A 15,332-nucleotide genomic window follows, 5' to 3' on the forward strand; every position below is an offset into this window, starting at 1 on the left:
AAGGATTTATCCTGGGAGATTTTACGAGTGGCTATCCTAAATCACTTCCTCTTCCACAATCCAGTTCTGGACAATTGCTGTGTCTTGTCTCGTTCCTTTCCTTGAAATATGCTTCCTCCTTCCTGTAAGCCTTCTGCATTACCCCAATCAATCACATTTACTTGGAACAACTTACATCCTGTGACAATACCTTTAATATTATTAAACAACATCTTCCGGTCCTACATCCTTGGAAAGGACTTGATCTGTGGACAAAAATGCTAAATCCAGCCTAAACATTTGTCTGACTGTGCAACCAACCATAATAATAAAAACAAGGAAAAGCCAGACAATATTTTATTTTAGGGTTATGATGGAGGACACAAGACAAAAAATTTGGCAATAGTGGACCACTGGTGACCCTATACATGTAGAAATAGGATGTAGGCATTGAAGTTTTATCACAGCCTTTAAACTGTGGGTAAACTGAGCACTGATTATGTACCTAAAACCACAAGTGTCTGGGGTTTTTTGTGGGGGTAAATGGTATCATTCAAGACTAGGAGAGGGGTAATTGGGTCAACATTTCAGAATAACCGACCTTTTCAGGTTCTAATATGTATTCAAGTTTACCTTCCCAAGTTTTGTTAATTTTCATCTGGTATGTACCTTGCATTATCACTTAGAGTGATCCCCCCTCCATCCTTCCAATGTATTCTTCGTGTTACAGGTAAAGCAAGATATTTCAATTGAGGCCACCAAATGTGCTGATGCAAGAAGTGAACCTTGCACGGGGACCCTGTTTTTACATATAAGGAGAACTTAAAAGAGGCTAAATAAAAACGAAAGTTAGGGGAGGCAGTTTCCTATAGCCAGCGCTTGCAACTCAATCCTCCACTATCTGGACCAAGTGTAGTTCAGAGACCAGAGGGAGGCAGAGACCTCCGTTCCCCTCTTTGCATTTTTTCAATGATCAAAACAAAACAGCTAAAAGGCTGCAATCCCAACCGAGAGGCCTTGACCCCCTTGTCCGCACGCTCCCGTCTTTCTTAGCTGACAAGAGCCTGCCTTTCCGAAGGATGATGGAGGGGTTAGTATTGGGATGGAGGAAGGTGGTGGCCCACGGATCCCCCGTTGCCATGGGAACCCATTCAGGGGAACTGCAAGCCGCGAAGACAGGAGGGGAGGAGAAGCCGGTCATGTGGCGAAGCAAGATGGCTACCAGAGCTTGAAGGCTGCAGCCGGAGTGGGTGGGTGAGTGGGAGCAGCGCCGTCCGAAAGGGAGTAAGCATACGCGCCTTTCGGCGAGGCAACAGCTGTCCGCTGCTCTTGAAGTTTTCTTCCCTCCAGGCCTCTCGGGACCTGGCGCAGCCTCTCTCTCCGACCTTCCCCGAACGCTTTCCCCCCACGCCCCCCTCGGTCAGCAGGCAAAGGCGATCGCGGCGATAACTTTTATTGCAAGCGGCTGCTTCGGCTCTTTTGTTGCTTTGCTGCGCGCCGCTGATGGGAGAGCCGCAGAGCTTCGGACCGTCCGCCGCTCCGGCTCAGTAAAACCTCCGAGGCGATCCCGCTCGTATCGTAGCGGAGCCGAAACGATGGCTCTCACCTTGTTCGGTGAGTAAGCGCTGCCTCTCTCTCTCTCTCTCTCTCTCTCTCTCTCTCTCTCTCTCTCTCTCACACACACACACCCACCCACCCACACACACACACACACACACACACCCTTCCTCCCTCCCTCCCTCCCTCCACAGGTAGATAAATAGAAAGGGAGGCAGCCCCGAAGGGAGGATGGAAGCTCTCTCTCTCTCTCTCTCTCTCTCTCTCTTTCTTTCTCTCTTTTACTGGATTTTCCGGATTATTTTTTGGGTTGGCCATTAGCAAGATAAAGACTTCCTTCCTTCTTCCTTCCTTCCTTCCTTCTTTCTTTTCCTCACCCATTGTTTCTACTCCAAGCAGTGCCTGTGGGTGTGTACTTGCTTCTTCAGTCACTGTCAGGGTTTGGTGGTTGATTGGCATTTGCAGTATGAAGTACTAGAGTTTTCAGGCAATCTCTTTCATCTCTTTCATACAGTCTCTCTCTCTCTCTCTCTCTCTCCCCCTCCCCAAATCTAGCTTGCAAGGCGCCCATTCTCTTTCTCAAAGCAGTAGTGAAACACATCAACTAGCTTAGTTCATTCTCTGTCCTTTCTGGGAAGTCAGAGAGAAGTTGCCCCTGGCAAGAAAAAAAGCTGGGCTTTTTTGTTTTTGTTTTTTAATGTGTTTCTTCCGGAATGAATGATAATCGATGTGATAAATGGCAAGCGAAGATGCAAATGTAATTTATTTAAAAAGCGTCTCTCAAAAACTAATGGTAAAAACACACTTGTTTATTTTTGTGTGTGCACACACCCGGAGGATGTGTGTTTTGTATCATTTGTTTTTGATTATGTGTGTTTTGAGCAGCACAAAAATGTTCCCTGTAAATAAAATATTAATTTGGGCAAGTTTTATATATTGGCACATTAATTTAAACTAATTATTAAGCTTAATGGCACACATTTCTAACTTAGTACAGTAATTAAAAAGCACTTTGTAACAGTAAAGTGAAGCAAAATAATCTTGACACTAACATATCATTCGGGGAAGCAAATTTCATTACATAAATAACTCACAGTATTCTTAACTTGGGGTTGCTATCCACTGATTTATTTTGTGTAATTATAATTTATACCGAATGTGTCTTTATATAAAGTTGTAAAAATACTATTTGTTATATTTTAAAAAATGGATGTGATCAGTTTGATACCATAGTAATGAATAATTTATTAATAATTGAAGTGTTTTCTTAATCTTTTATCTTCAAACTCTTAACTGCTGCAATAGTTTTTACACCTGTACATTTGCTCTTTACAAGAGTGTCTAGCCTTTGAATTTCACTGTTTACAGAATGTTTCCAGCAAGCATCTGGGAGATTCCAAATATAACCATGGAAATATATTTTAAAACTGTTAACATGTTTGGAAATCATTTAGCCTCGGGCTAACATGGTTATATTAAATTTATATGTCATCAGACTTGTATTGTGAATTGACTCTTCAGAGTATAAATTAATGACCCTGGGTGAGTTTTTCTGTGACTGTAGTAGAAGTTTTGTAATACCCTGTTTCCCCAAAAATAAGACCGTGTCTTATATTTTTTGAACCCCGAAATAAGCACTTGGCCTTATTTTGGGGGAGGTCTTATTATTTTGGGGCATGTGGAGCAAGACGGGAATCCTCTTGCCATCTTACCTGATTTCCAGCTCTGTCTCCCTAACCCTAACTAGAGGAAATGGAGGAGACCAACTGCGCATGCATTTAAATATTTTGGGGGAGGGCTTATTTTTGGGGGAGGTTTATCTTCAGGGGAGGGCTTATTTTCAGGGAAACACGGTAGGTTTATATTGTTACCATAGTAAAGATATTTGTGACACCTTTTTATTGTGGAGTAGTGTCTATTTCATTTAACAACTGGGAAGGACTATGTTTTCTGGACAAAGATGCAATTGAAAAGGAGAGGAATAGAGGTGAGTTACAGAAATAATTGTTTATAGATAGTGATTATTAATAAAACAATGCAGGTGACTTCTTCCAAGTTTGACATATTCATGAATTTTCCAGGCAACAGCACAGAAGTTATTGTCATTGTATTCACCCATTATGTTTTTTTTAAGTCTAACTCTCAGCCCCGATATTCCCTGGTAGTTCTTACACTCAAGTATAACCAGGGGTCACCTGCTTAGCTTCCAGCCAGGTGCTGCCACCTGTTGAGGCAACAAAATAGCATTGTTTTAATAATGGTCACTAAAGCTTTGAATATTCTTCAAAAGATGTACGGGAGAATATATGGGAGAACATTTTTGAAGTGTTTACATCACACTAATATTGTCCCTAGTTAATTCCCAGTGTGACTTGTGACTATAAAAGTTTAACTATCATAAATGTGATGGTATATTATGGTATCATAATGTTATGCATTGTTATCTTTACTGGAAGAGATTTCATATGATTACTGGAAATCTCATTGCTAGTGAAAGACCAATGGCTTCTTTTCTTTTTTCTCCATGCCAGTCAGTGGCTTCTTACTGCCTCATAAATCCTGATTGATAATTCTCTCTTGTAAGTGGTGCGAGAAGACAAGGATTGAGATTCAAGCACTATGCTCAATTGAATTTTTTTATTAGGGTCATAGACCACCATTTACTATGTTCAATTTTTAAATCTTGGTTAGTTCCCACCTGTTGCACAAATGGAAAGAGCCAAGCAGAAATGAACCAATAGAATAGTTCAACACATATCAAGGATTTTCTTTCTTCTGGTCTGAAAATTATATATACAGTATTTTTACAGGATCCCTGTTATTCTTTTAAATAGTAATCTGTCTAATAACTAAGAAAACAAAAGTCAAATACTCCATCTTTGAGAGTCAGACATGAAATCTTAATAATCTTCCAGGGCTTTATTATTTCTGGCCTTCATTCTTGAATTTACAGTTGTGTTACTAAAAAATCTGTAAAGTTTACTGCTGTTCTCTGCTGGGTGTGTTATATAAAGCTCTGGGGAGCAGTAAATATATTAAAAGAAGCAATCACTAACAAAATGTCAGAATTTTTTTTTTCTGGTGGCCAAAATATTTAGGCATTACCAAATATATTCAATTGCACTTAGACTTATATATTTATATACTGCCCCAAAATGCTTTACAGCACTCTCTGAGCTATTTGCAATGTCAGCATATTGCCCCCAACAATCTGGGTCATCATTTTATTGACCTCGGAAAAATGGAAGGCTGAGTCAACCTTGAGCCCCATCAGAATCAAACTCCAAACTGTGGTCAGAGTTTGCCTGCAATACTGCATTTTAACCCCTGCGCCACCATGGCTCAATAAATTCTTAAAACTATTAGATAGCATTTCTGCCATGGAATATGACAGTGTCTATGGAATATGTTGTTCAGAGACAAATAAAAGAAAACATGAACCAATATTGCACAGTGTTGTCCGCCAGCAGCCAGTGGAGCTGGCAGCGGAGTCCGACACCGATGAGGCTGAGGAAGAACATGGGCCAGTCCTGGAGGCTGGGGAAGGCCTGGATGAGGGCTCTGCATCAGAGGCAGAGATGGGGCGAGGGCCATCGTGGAGTGAGGTGCGGACTTTGGAGCCTCCAGAGGCTGACAATAGAGAGGCAGAGGAACAGGAGGAGCCTGTTCCTAGTGCACATATGAGAAGAGCTGCCAGAAGGCAAGAGCAGTTAAAGCAGAGAGGACAACTCGGGAGTAGGGCCAAGAGATGATTGGCCCCTCCCATAAGGCTTAAAAGACCAGCAACGGCTCTTGGCCTCTTTGCCGGAAACAACATTGAGAGAATTGCTTCTTGTTTGGCTGTAGTTATTTCTTCTGTTCCTGAACTGTTGCCAAGAAAAGCCTTCGGCAGTTTGCCTAATTATCCCAAGGTCAGAGATAAACTAAAGACTGGTGTTTTAAGGACTTTGATTTCATTTCATTTAGAATACGCTGAGAATGAGTTAATTTTCAGCTGTTTTAATAAAATCTGTTTGTTTTTTTGGAACTATTTTGCATTTAATATCAACTACGTGGGCCTGGGTCACAACACACAGTTGTGCATGAACACCAGAATAACAAAGGATTTTTCATAATTTTTTTACTTTCAGGTGGTCTGTTAGGAAAGGGTTCAGTGTTCTCAAATTGGAATCCCAGACAATTTGGGAAATATTGATGAACATTCTGTAGAAAGTCAAGAGTCTGAATTTCTTTTGCAGTGGGGATGAGGAGAAATGGATATACAATAGCTGGTCGCGTGATGGAGTTAATTTCATTTTTATATTGTTAAATCACATACTTCTTTCCCATCAGCTAACATAGCACTTCTAGATATTACCTTTATACCTGTGGCTATCATTCTAGGAAATGTTACTCTTAATAAAGTGTCTGATATCAGTTATAAATTGGATGACAGAAAACAAACACTAGATAAGAGTGGTGGTCTTGGTCAGTTAAAAACAGGTCAGAGAATTGCTGGTTCTCTTAAATCCAGTTTGGAGGGAAAATTAAGATATAGATTTTTATAATTAAATTTTATCCAAACATATCATTCAATGATCGATGGTGCTGTAAAAATGGACATGATCAATCCTTGAAATTCTGACTGTTGCAACACCTCCACAATCAAGTGATTGTGACAGGTGCTTGGGTGCCAAGCTCATGCAGTGAGCCATGATTATGTGATTGCCATTTGTGACTTTCCCTACCGCCTTCCTACAAAGCAAAGTCATTGGGGAAGCTGGCAGGGAAGGTTGCAAGTCACTCCCAACAAGTCGCTCCTGCTGCTTTTTCTCCTGAGGAGCCTGCTAGAGAGTACTAGAGCCCAGGATGGTGATTATTATCTTAGTGCTTGAAGAGCTATGAAAGTATTTTTTCCTAGAACTTGATCATTAATGAAAAGCAATAATGGCAGGACTATTTCACTGTGAGCAAAGTCTCATGGTGAAGATAATGGGATGGGAAGATTGGTTCCTATTCTAGAATTCTGGAATTCAGAAAGGTTAGATTGCAGGAGGCTATCTTAGGAGGTTTGCTGTGGGATAGTTGTGGTTGTGGGACAGTGGTTATGGACACTGTATAGAACAGAAAACTGGTATGAACTTCAGCTGTACGTCAAGAGAAGGTTATAGATTAGAAGAAAAGCCAATGTTTCAGTTGCCCAGTGCTATATTGACAGGCTCTTTAAACATCCTCACCAAATGCTAACAGAAAGGGCTAAATCTGATACTGGTATCATTTTTCTTGGCAACATAGTCTTGCATTAGAATTGGTTGTTGAATACAGATAGTTCTCAACTTACGAATGTAATTGAGCCTGCCAATTACATTGATAACCCGAGGATTCATTGGAGTGAATCACGTAAAATGAACATGAAATCTCCCTGCTTTCGCCCACACATTCACTAATTGAATGTTCAGGTCATTAAGTGCACATGAGCTATCTCAGGGTGGGGATGGCCATGCGGGGGGGAAGCTAGTGATGGAACAGGCCACCTGCTTGAGACCATCCAAGGCTTCCCCCAACCCATTGAGATACCTCATGCTTCCCCCCCTCCCCCCGCCATGCAGAGCCACTTACCTTGCAAAGATCTAGTGAGCTGTCTCCTCTCCAGCTTCTTTGCCACACAAGATCACTGCCCCCAGATGCTTCCAGTCTCCGCGCAAAACATTTGCAAGCCAACAGGATGCTTTAATGGAGCAAAATCACACTGCCTCAAAGTATCCCGTCGGCTTGCAAACGTTGTGCATGGAGACTGGAAGCTTCTGGGAGCTGTGATCTCGTGGCCTGAAGGCCTGCAAGATCATGGTACCCAGAAGCTTCCAGACTGCTCAAAATGTTTGCAAGCTGATGGAATGCTATGAGGCAGCGAGATTTCTCAAAAAACGTGGCGGAGAAGAGACAGATCTTCGCATGGTAAGTGAGTCCAGCACAGCAAGATAGGAGGGGGGAAGCAATTGTGGGCATTGTGGGGAGCTGGTGGGCATAGGCAGGATGAATGTTGCAGTGCCTCTGTGGTCATTCGCAAGGGTGAACAATTGCCGTGGTGCTGCAGCATTTGTAATTTAAGGACTATGTTGTAAATACTTGGAGCTTATCGCATAACTTTGAACAGTCACTAAGTGAACTGTTATAATTTGAGCATTACCTGAAGGAGCATGGCAAATTCTGCATTCTTCAATAAAGCTTTGTTGTTTTGGACTAAAGTTCTCATGTACGCAGGTAGGCAACTTGATAGCTAAATGGTAATTCCCAGCATTGTTACTGGGCATACTGAAATTATGTTTTAAAGGTTCATATCTAAAGACTCATATCTCTTCATCCATGAATTACAAGCATAGGGCCATCCTTTAATAGAACAGGAAATGTTACATTTTGCATTAAATTGCCAAATTTTTATTTTTCAATAGATGTTAGGAATGAGTACCAAAAAGCAGTAACATTGGCAGTCACAGTCTAAATTCAATGGTTGAAATGTTATAGCTATGTTAAATATTCTGTACTTAATCCTATTATTTTTCTGCTATGAAACTTTTTTCATGAGAGTGGTTTTTATTTATTTTTTTTAGAATAAAAATAAATGGTATTGGTGCTTCTTTTAATCAAAATCACAGAACTAGAAATGTTTTTAGGACTAACAAGTTTAAATGTTCATATTTTAAAAAATTGAAATGAGGATGCTGAAAATGTATTTATCTCACCAAATATCTCCTTAGAGGAAAACATTATTTACAGCTATGTTCAGGTAATAATTATGGACATTTTCTTTTGGATTTTGTATAAAACATGCAGTGTTGACACATATGGAATTTTGTTTACTAGTTGGAGTAAATTTCCCTTGTCCTGTTGGGATGAACTGTTATCATTTTTAAAAGCACTTTTGGAAAGATGTTCAGAGCAGTGGTGGGTTGGTACCAGTTTGCACAGGATCGGGTGAATTGATAATGGCGGCGGCGCTTCTGCACATGTGCAGAAGCATTGCACGCGTGCAAGAGCAAACCAGTAGCGACAGGATTTGGAACCCGCCCCTGGTTCAGAGATCTTCAGTTAACGTGTTAAGAGCTAGGAAGTAGTTGGCCATTTCTGGCCAAACAGCCATAGGTTGTCCAGAGGGTATCGTTTATAATTAAATTTAATAATTATTATGTACTGTGAGCATACTGATGTCAATCAAGAACTCTATCTTCTATTGTAAACAGTATATCTGTAGCACTTGAACTATCTGTGTAACCTTGAGAGCTGAATTTGCTTTTCACTTGGTGCAGTGAAATGTTTATCTAATTTGAAAAACCTAATGAAGCAAATAAAGAGAGTAACCCTGAACGGCTTTGTTTTGCTAACGGTGCATTTTCTTGACCAAAATTGAAAGGAAAGTCTTCTTGGTATTGGATACCAAGATCATCCCTCATGATGTGGAGTAGAAATGGGATCACCTTTGTCCAACTTTCCCCTTCTATTCTGCTGCTATTGTGTACATAAAAGGGTTAAAGCTGAAATATCAGAAGACCTCTCTCTTTTGGTCATGCTAATTACTCACGATTATTTCCAGTGGCTCTGGAAAGTGTTGAGATATATACATAATATATATGTATAATTGATGCATCTCTTTATATCTGTTATAAGGGATAAGAGGCCTGTTATTCAGGTCTCTTTTCCTTCTCTTGCATGCTTTTTTTTTTTTTTCCTGTTAACTGTTGTGAAGTTTGCTGTTGTTTAATAAACATCAAGGGGTGTTGCATTTTTGTTAGCTGAATTAAGTAGTACATGTAAAGTAGAAACGTGCAGAACACAGCACTGAGGAAAAGGAACCATGTTCATTGCAACATTGGATGCCTGCTTTAAAGACAGAGGGAACCATGGCAAAGGAAATATTTGGGCTATAAGGCAGGAAATCCTAGGGATGTGATTGGCTGGCCAGTTTGGGAAAGCTATGCAAGTCTTTGTCCCTATAGCTGGGTATGAGTTCTGTTGTTAAGTCAAAAGGCTACTTCAGAAGGGGCAACAGAGCTGGGAAAGTCCACTGTGAAGGAGAAGGAATCTTGAGACCATCAACTGATGGAGGATGGAAGGTTGGAGCTTCTCTATATTTCAATTCCCTTGTAAGAGAATTGGGCTAGGCTGTGAACTTCTATCCTTTAGTTTAGATGGGCTTACAGAGGGGCTTTGTCTGGGGCAGGAAGGGTCAATTTGGGTTTGATGGGATTGGGTAAAGAGAGGAATTGGGTTTGACTCTGATCATGTGTAAAAGACACGGGAAGATAAAGAGTGCTGCCTCCATTTTGGTTACTATTTTTTCCATGACAACAGACAAATGCATGCTCAAGAATGAATGATAACATTTAAATATTCTAAAATTCATGAACCATAAATTATCAGAGAATGGACGTTTAATGGAACATATGTTGGAGTATCTCTTCCACTCAGAAAATGCTAAAACAAATGTGATCTTTTCTAAAACCTTTATTAGTATAATCATCAGAAAACTATAAATACCGTATTTTTCGGTGTATAAGACGCACCGGAGTATAAGACGCACCTACCTTTTTTGGTGAGGTAGAGAAGAAAAAGAAATCTCCCTCTGCCTCTGAGCGATTTTGTCTCGGTGCAGCAAACAGCAAACAGCCTGCTTTACTTTCATTTTCGTTTTCAGCATACCTTGATTAGCACAAGGAAAAAAAAAATCTGTTCCAGCAATTTACCTCTTTGCAGCAAGCAGCAGAGCCTGCGCAAAACAGCTGAGAGCAAATCAGCTGAGAGTCAGAAGGCCGATCCAATCAACTTGTGCTAATTAGCTAATTAGGCTGTGCTGAAGCTGAAAGGAGCTGTTTTTTCTTGCTGTTTGCTTGCAAGGAGGTAACTGCTGCAAGGCAGAGGCCAAACGGTGAATGTAGCTCCCTTTTAGGGGGAAAAAGGTGCATCTTATATTCCGAAAAATACGGAATATAATTATATTCCGTAAAAATACAGAATATCAACCTTTTCTTTACTATGGACACCCTTTAAATACCTTTTGTGGCCACAGACCTTGGCCACAGACCCCCCCAAGACTTAACTCAAGATTTAAATCATAGCATTCCTTCAAGTCTTCGCATACCCTCTGTGATAACATCACACTGCCCCAGGGTCTGCAAACCACAGGTTGAGAACGACTGTACTAGATCAAATCTCAACTGTACTAATCAGATCTCATGAAAATACAATTATCATACTACAGACATACAAGAATGATTTGAATGTCACAACTGAAGGGAATTCTCTAAGCAAGAAAAAGGAGAGAAATCTAATTCCAAGAAGCATATCATGTATCTAAATTGGATGCAAATTTCATAAGTCTATGCCATTTTATGCAGTATTTCTGTAAAATTGTGCTTAGAATGGATTTTAAGTGTAGTAAAACTACCACTTAATTACATTAAACAAGATTATTAAAATTGCCAAGAATTAATTTCAAACAAACCAATCATGAGGTTTATGGTTATTCAGAATAAGTAGTGGGAAAACCAACTTCGTTACATTTATAGGCTGCGAAGTATTTGAGAAATTCAAAATTTACTAAATGTACATATAAAACAAGTTCAACAGAAAAATTAAGAGATTGATAATGGGGGAGAATATTGCAACCTAGAATTTGAAAAATACTTGACCAAGAGAAGCAGAGAACATGAAGCTATGAAAAAAATTAAAGTTGTAGTCCTGAGCAAAAGAGGGTTGTAGAAAGAAAAAAAAAGCATGTTATCTTATGCTTGATGCAAGATTACCTGACTATTTTTAGGTAAACTTTTCACATAGTTTTTTATGTGTGTGTTTGTCTATGCCTTTGAATCAGTGTTGACTCCTGGGGGTGCCTGGACTGGTCCCTGTGGTTTTCTTGGTAAGAGGAGGAGATTCACATAAACCATCCACCAGGTTTTGAAGAACCAGTGAAAGAAAAACAGCTGGATAAATTGTAAAACATTATATATGGGTTAAAGCTAATCATCTAATATGGCAAAAATCCCAAAACACAACAGCCCTGTCATTTACTGATGAGGAACAAGCATGCAGGAAACTTACCTGGTTGCAGAAATCATTGCCCAATTTTAAAATAAAGAACAAATCCCAGCCATGTTATATGAGGAAGCCATGGGACTCAAACTCTAGACACAAAGCAGTCTAGACCCAATATGAAACATATAGGTAAAGCACATGCATGATGGACAAGTAAAACTGAAGTACACCCAACTAATGATATGGCAAATCCCTCATCAAGCCACTGCCCTGAGATAACAGACTACAGACTAAGAGCAGCATTGGCACCCAGAGCACGAACCAATGCATTGTGGCACAATGTATTACAGTGCATACATAGTTTGATGCTTGGAGCATGGTTGCATCCCTCCATCCATGAAATTGTTTCTTCAATAGTGCAGAATAGTGGGGAGATCAGCTGATGTCCTGCTTTTCTTTTTTTGTTATAATTTTTATTTAAAAAATAATAACATAAAAACAGTTCAAATTTTAGAAAGAAAGTAAAGAAAAACAGTGAATAAAAAAGAAAATAGAAAAATGGTTTATGAAGAAATGGCTTCTGATCTTAACAGTGATTATAAGCGCATTTATATTTTGCTCTCCAAATCCAAGATTACAATACAATTTCCTTCGTTCCATAGTCTACTCTTTCTAATAATCAAACCTATAACTTACAAGTTCATTTTTTTCTTTCTTCAGCAAAAAAAAAAAAAAAAAAGCATTAAGGCCGAAGTAGGCAAAAACCCTTTCAGAAGTGTCCATATTAATTATCCATATAGAATTTCCAGTGGCTACAGAAAATTCTCTGCCTTTTGATATAATAAATACAGTTAAAATAAATTCTTGCCTGTTGGTACTGCTTTCACTCAATTTTTTTTTGTCCTATTTTGCCAAGTAACTGTTTTTTGATGTTTGCCGATCTTTGCTGATGTTTGGTAATTTGGTTACAAGAGATAAATGATTAGGGACTTGAAGACTGAAGCCCACATGTGATGATAAAAAATTCAGTAAGGACTGATCAATTTAGCATTTTGCAAAAGTAGTAAATACAGCTGCTGAGGTCAGGGTAATGCAGCACTGAGAACATTGGAGGATATGCTAACCTTGTCAGCAATTTACTTCTCAAAATTATCTTCCCATGATATTACTTTTTCTTCATATAAATTTTGATGCTTCCAATAAATCTGCTGTGAGAGGAAAGAGGAGGTTTTTCAAGTGTTGGGGGAGGGAAATAGCAGGTATGAGAAGAGTTCATCAGCCTTAGATCTCTTTTGCAGTTTAAAAAAGTATCTTGACCTTGCATAGTAATCTAAATTTAAAAAGACAAGACTGTTCCATATAGCTCTCTTATTTACTTTGATAACATAAACTTTACAAAGTAGTTCTTTACAAAGTCGTAGGACTTGTGAAGACAACACAGATCTATTTTCCTAATCCCCTTGATCCATGGGTTTACAGATGTCTCTCCTTCCCTTTGAAGCAGTTGCAGAAATTTAGCTACATCAGCTACAGGACCTGAATTGGGCCCACTTCAAGGAAAAGAATGGGTTTTAACTCCAAGATCACAAATGACCAGGCTGCTGTTTGTAGAATATCTATCCAGTTATAAACTCTGCCCTCACCCCCCTCTTCTCCACCTCAGATAGACCTTCCAAGGTCTCCCTAACCCTGAGGCACCCCATACTCTGTTTAACGACCCAGGTGGTTGTTAATGACCACATCAGGGAAAGTAGTTGATTAAACGAGATTATCATGTGGATGACTCACTTAACAACCATTATGGCTTGCAACACTAATGGGCAAGCTCCATTAAAGTTATAAATCAAGGACTATCTGTAGTGGGGCTACTCACTTCACTTTAACCTTTAATTCTTTCTGGTTGTCTGTAGTAGCCAGTCTTCAGGCCTCCTCTTATCAAAAGATGTGGTGGCGCAGTGGTTAGAATGCAGTATTGCAGGCTAACTACTGACTGCCAGAGGTTCAATCCTCACCGGCTCAAGGTTGACTCAGCCTTCTATCCTTCTGAGGTCGGTAAAATGAGGACCCAAATTGTTGGGGGCAATATGCTGATTCTGTAAACTGATTGGGGCTGTAAAGCACTATGAAGATGTATATAAGTCTAAGAACTATTGCTATTGCTATCATGTTTTTCTCACATCCAAGACATTTTCTCAAGAAAAGTATTATAACATGTAAACTCAAAATCTTTATATATTTTAATAAGATTTTAAGCAAATCACAGGAAGTATTCTTATAAGTATTTCAAAATCTTATTTCCAGTTTATTTGACTTCTTATTCTGTTTAAAAGCTTTCCAAAATCAACATGCTAATCACCCTTTTGCTACTTATTTCCAAATAAAAAAGTTTTTCTTTTAAGTTTTAAACATATGTAAAGCTTGTTTTGCTGCAGATTGAAAGAAAATCATTCAGCGTAATAAAACTTGTCCTTCTGAAGGTTCTTAATATCCAAAAAACAGTCCACAAGCCATTTTCAATTACTGATTAAGAAAGGAAATGGGTGAACCCAGTGTCCCTTTGAAGACTTCAAACCAGAACTTTGAAATTCAATAGAGACCATTATTTTACAGTCTCACCATAGGGAGCATCTGTATGTAACCCTGTGGGCAATCCCAAATCCACTCCTTCATCCAGAGAGGAAGTCAGGAAGGCAATTTATATACCAGCTCTTCTTTCCCCCATATTGTTCTGCCCCAGCTACGGACCCCAAAAAACGCAGCACACACAAAGTCCGTACAAACCGTAGTTTACTGATTAAGGACTACTAATGAGCTTTCTTAGTAGTTGTTCGAACACAAGTACAGTTTAAACCAGTCTTTTCTGAACAAGGGCTGTTAATTTAACTTCATTAACAGCCGACAAGAATCCAAAGAATAATAACTCAATTCTGAGGCACAGTATTTCAGATAACTGTAATCTTACTGTGGTTGGCAGAATGCCCAGAAGCAATTTGCAGGAAAACTGACGAGGGAAACAAGAGCCGAATCAAACGTTTCTGGAATCAAGAGGTGAAGGAATATGAACGAAGTTGTTTCCTGCAAATTGCATCAGTCGTTGTCCTTCCTTAAATAGGCTAGGGGAGTGGCCAATTAGCCCCAAGCCTTACTCTTGAGGAGACCTCCTCCTGAGGAGCCACTCCTGCCTTTTAACAGCTCTGCGCGCTCGTGCATCAAGAAGAGGCTCCTCTTCTTCTTCCTCTTCACTTATGGGAGCTTCTGGAGGTTCTGAAGGCCCTGGCTGAATCCCTGCCTCTGGGATCTTCTCCAGCCTCCTCATTGTCTGACTCAAGCGCCAGCTGCACAGGCTGCTGGCGCAGCACCACACCAGCCTCCTCGCTGTCGGAATCAGCTACTAACTGCACAGGCCGCTGACGGGCCACAACATATATTCATTAGTTCTATTTCTTATAGATCATCTTTAGTTTGCCATTGTTTCCACAGAATTAAAACATTAAAATTCAGGACCAGCCAGTTGAAAGCAAACACTTGACTAGAAATAATTCACCATGACCAGGCAGCCCTCTCTAGAATATGGAAGGTATTGGTTTCCTCCAGTCAATACATGTAAACGCAGGAGGAGATTTCTAGAGAAAATCCTCACTGACCATTCTTTCTGGGAAGATCAAGTGGGAAAAATTTGGAGTTATCTTTCCAGTGGAGAAGGGTTTAGGATGGGATAACTTCCCCAAATATGAGCTGCATGTCAAGGCAATCTAGTTGTTTCACTTTCATCTCTGCCCATGTCCTTTTAC

General features: G+C 39.7%; 1 protein-coding gene across 1 annotated transcript in view; it reads left to right on the top strand.

Moving 5' to 3' along the window:
• The first annotated feature begins 1,423 nt into the window (after nt 1-1,423).
• Nucleotides 1,424-15,332, top strand: part of CHN1 (chimerin 1) — a 110,874-nt gene continuing 96,965 nt past the window's right edge. The window contains exon 1 of the mRNA XM_070934237.1: nt 1,424-1,593. Within this exon, the coding sequence (XP_070790338.1) occupies nt 1,575-1,593 (19 nt within the window). The 5' untranslated portion in view covers nt 1,424-1,574. The remainder of the gene's footprint in view (nt 1,594-15,332) is intronic.

Source organism: Pituophis catenifer, unplaced genomic scaffold, assembly GCF_029215685.1.
Source record: "Pituophis catenifer annectens isolate HBS135680 unplaced genomic scaffold, rPitCat1.0.hap2 SCAF_1, whole genome shotgun sequence".
In the NCBI taxonomy this organism is placed as follows: Eukaryota; Metazoa; Chordata; class Lepidosauria; order Squamata; family Colubridae; genus Pituophis; species Pituophis catenifer.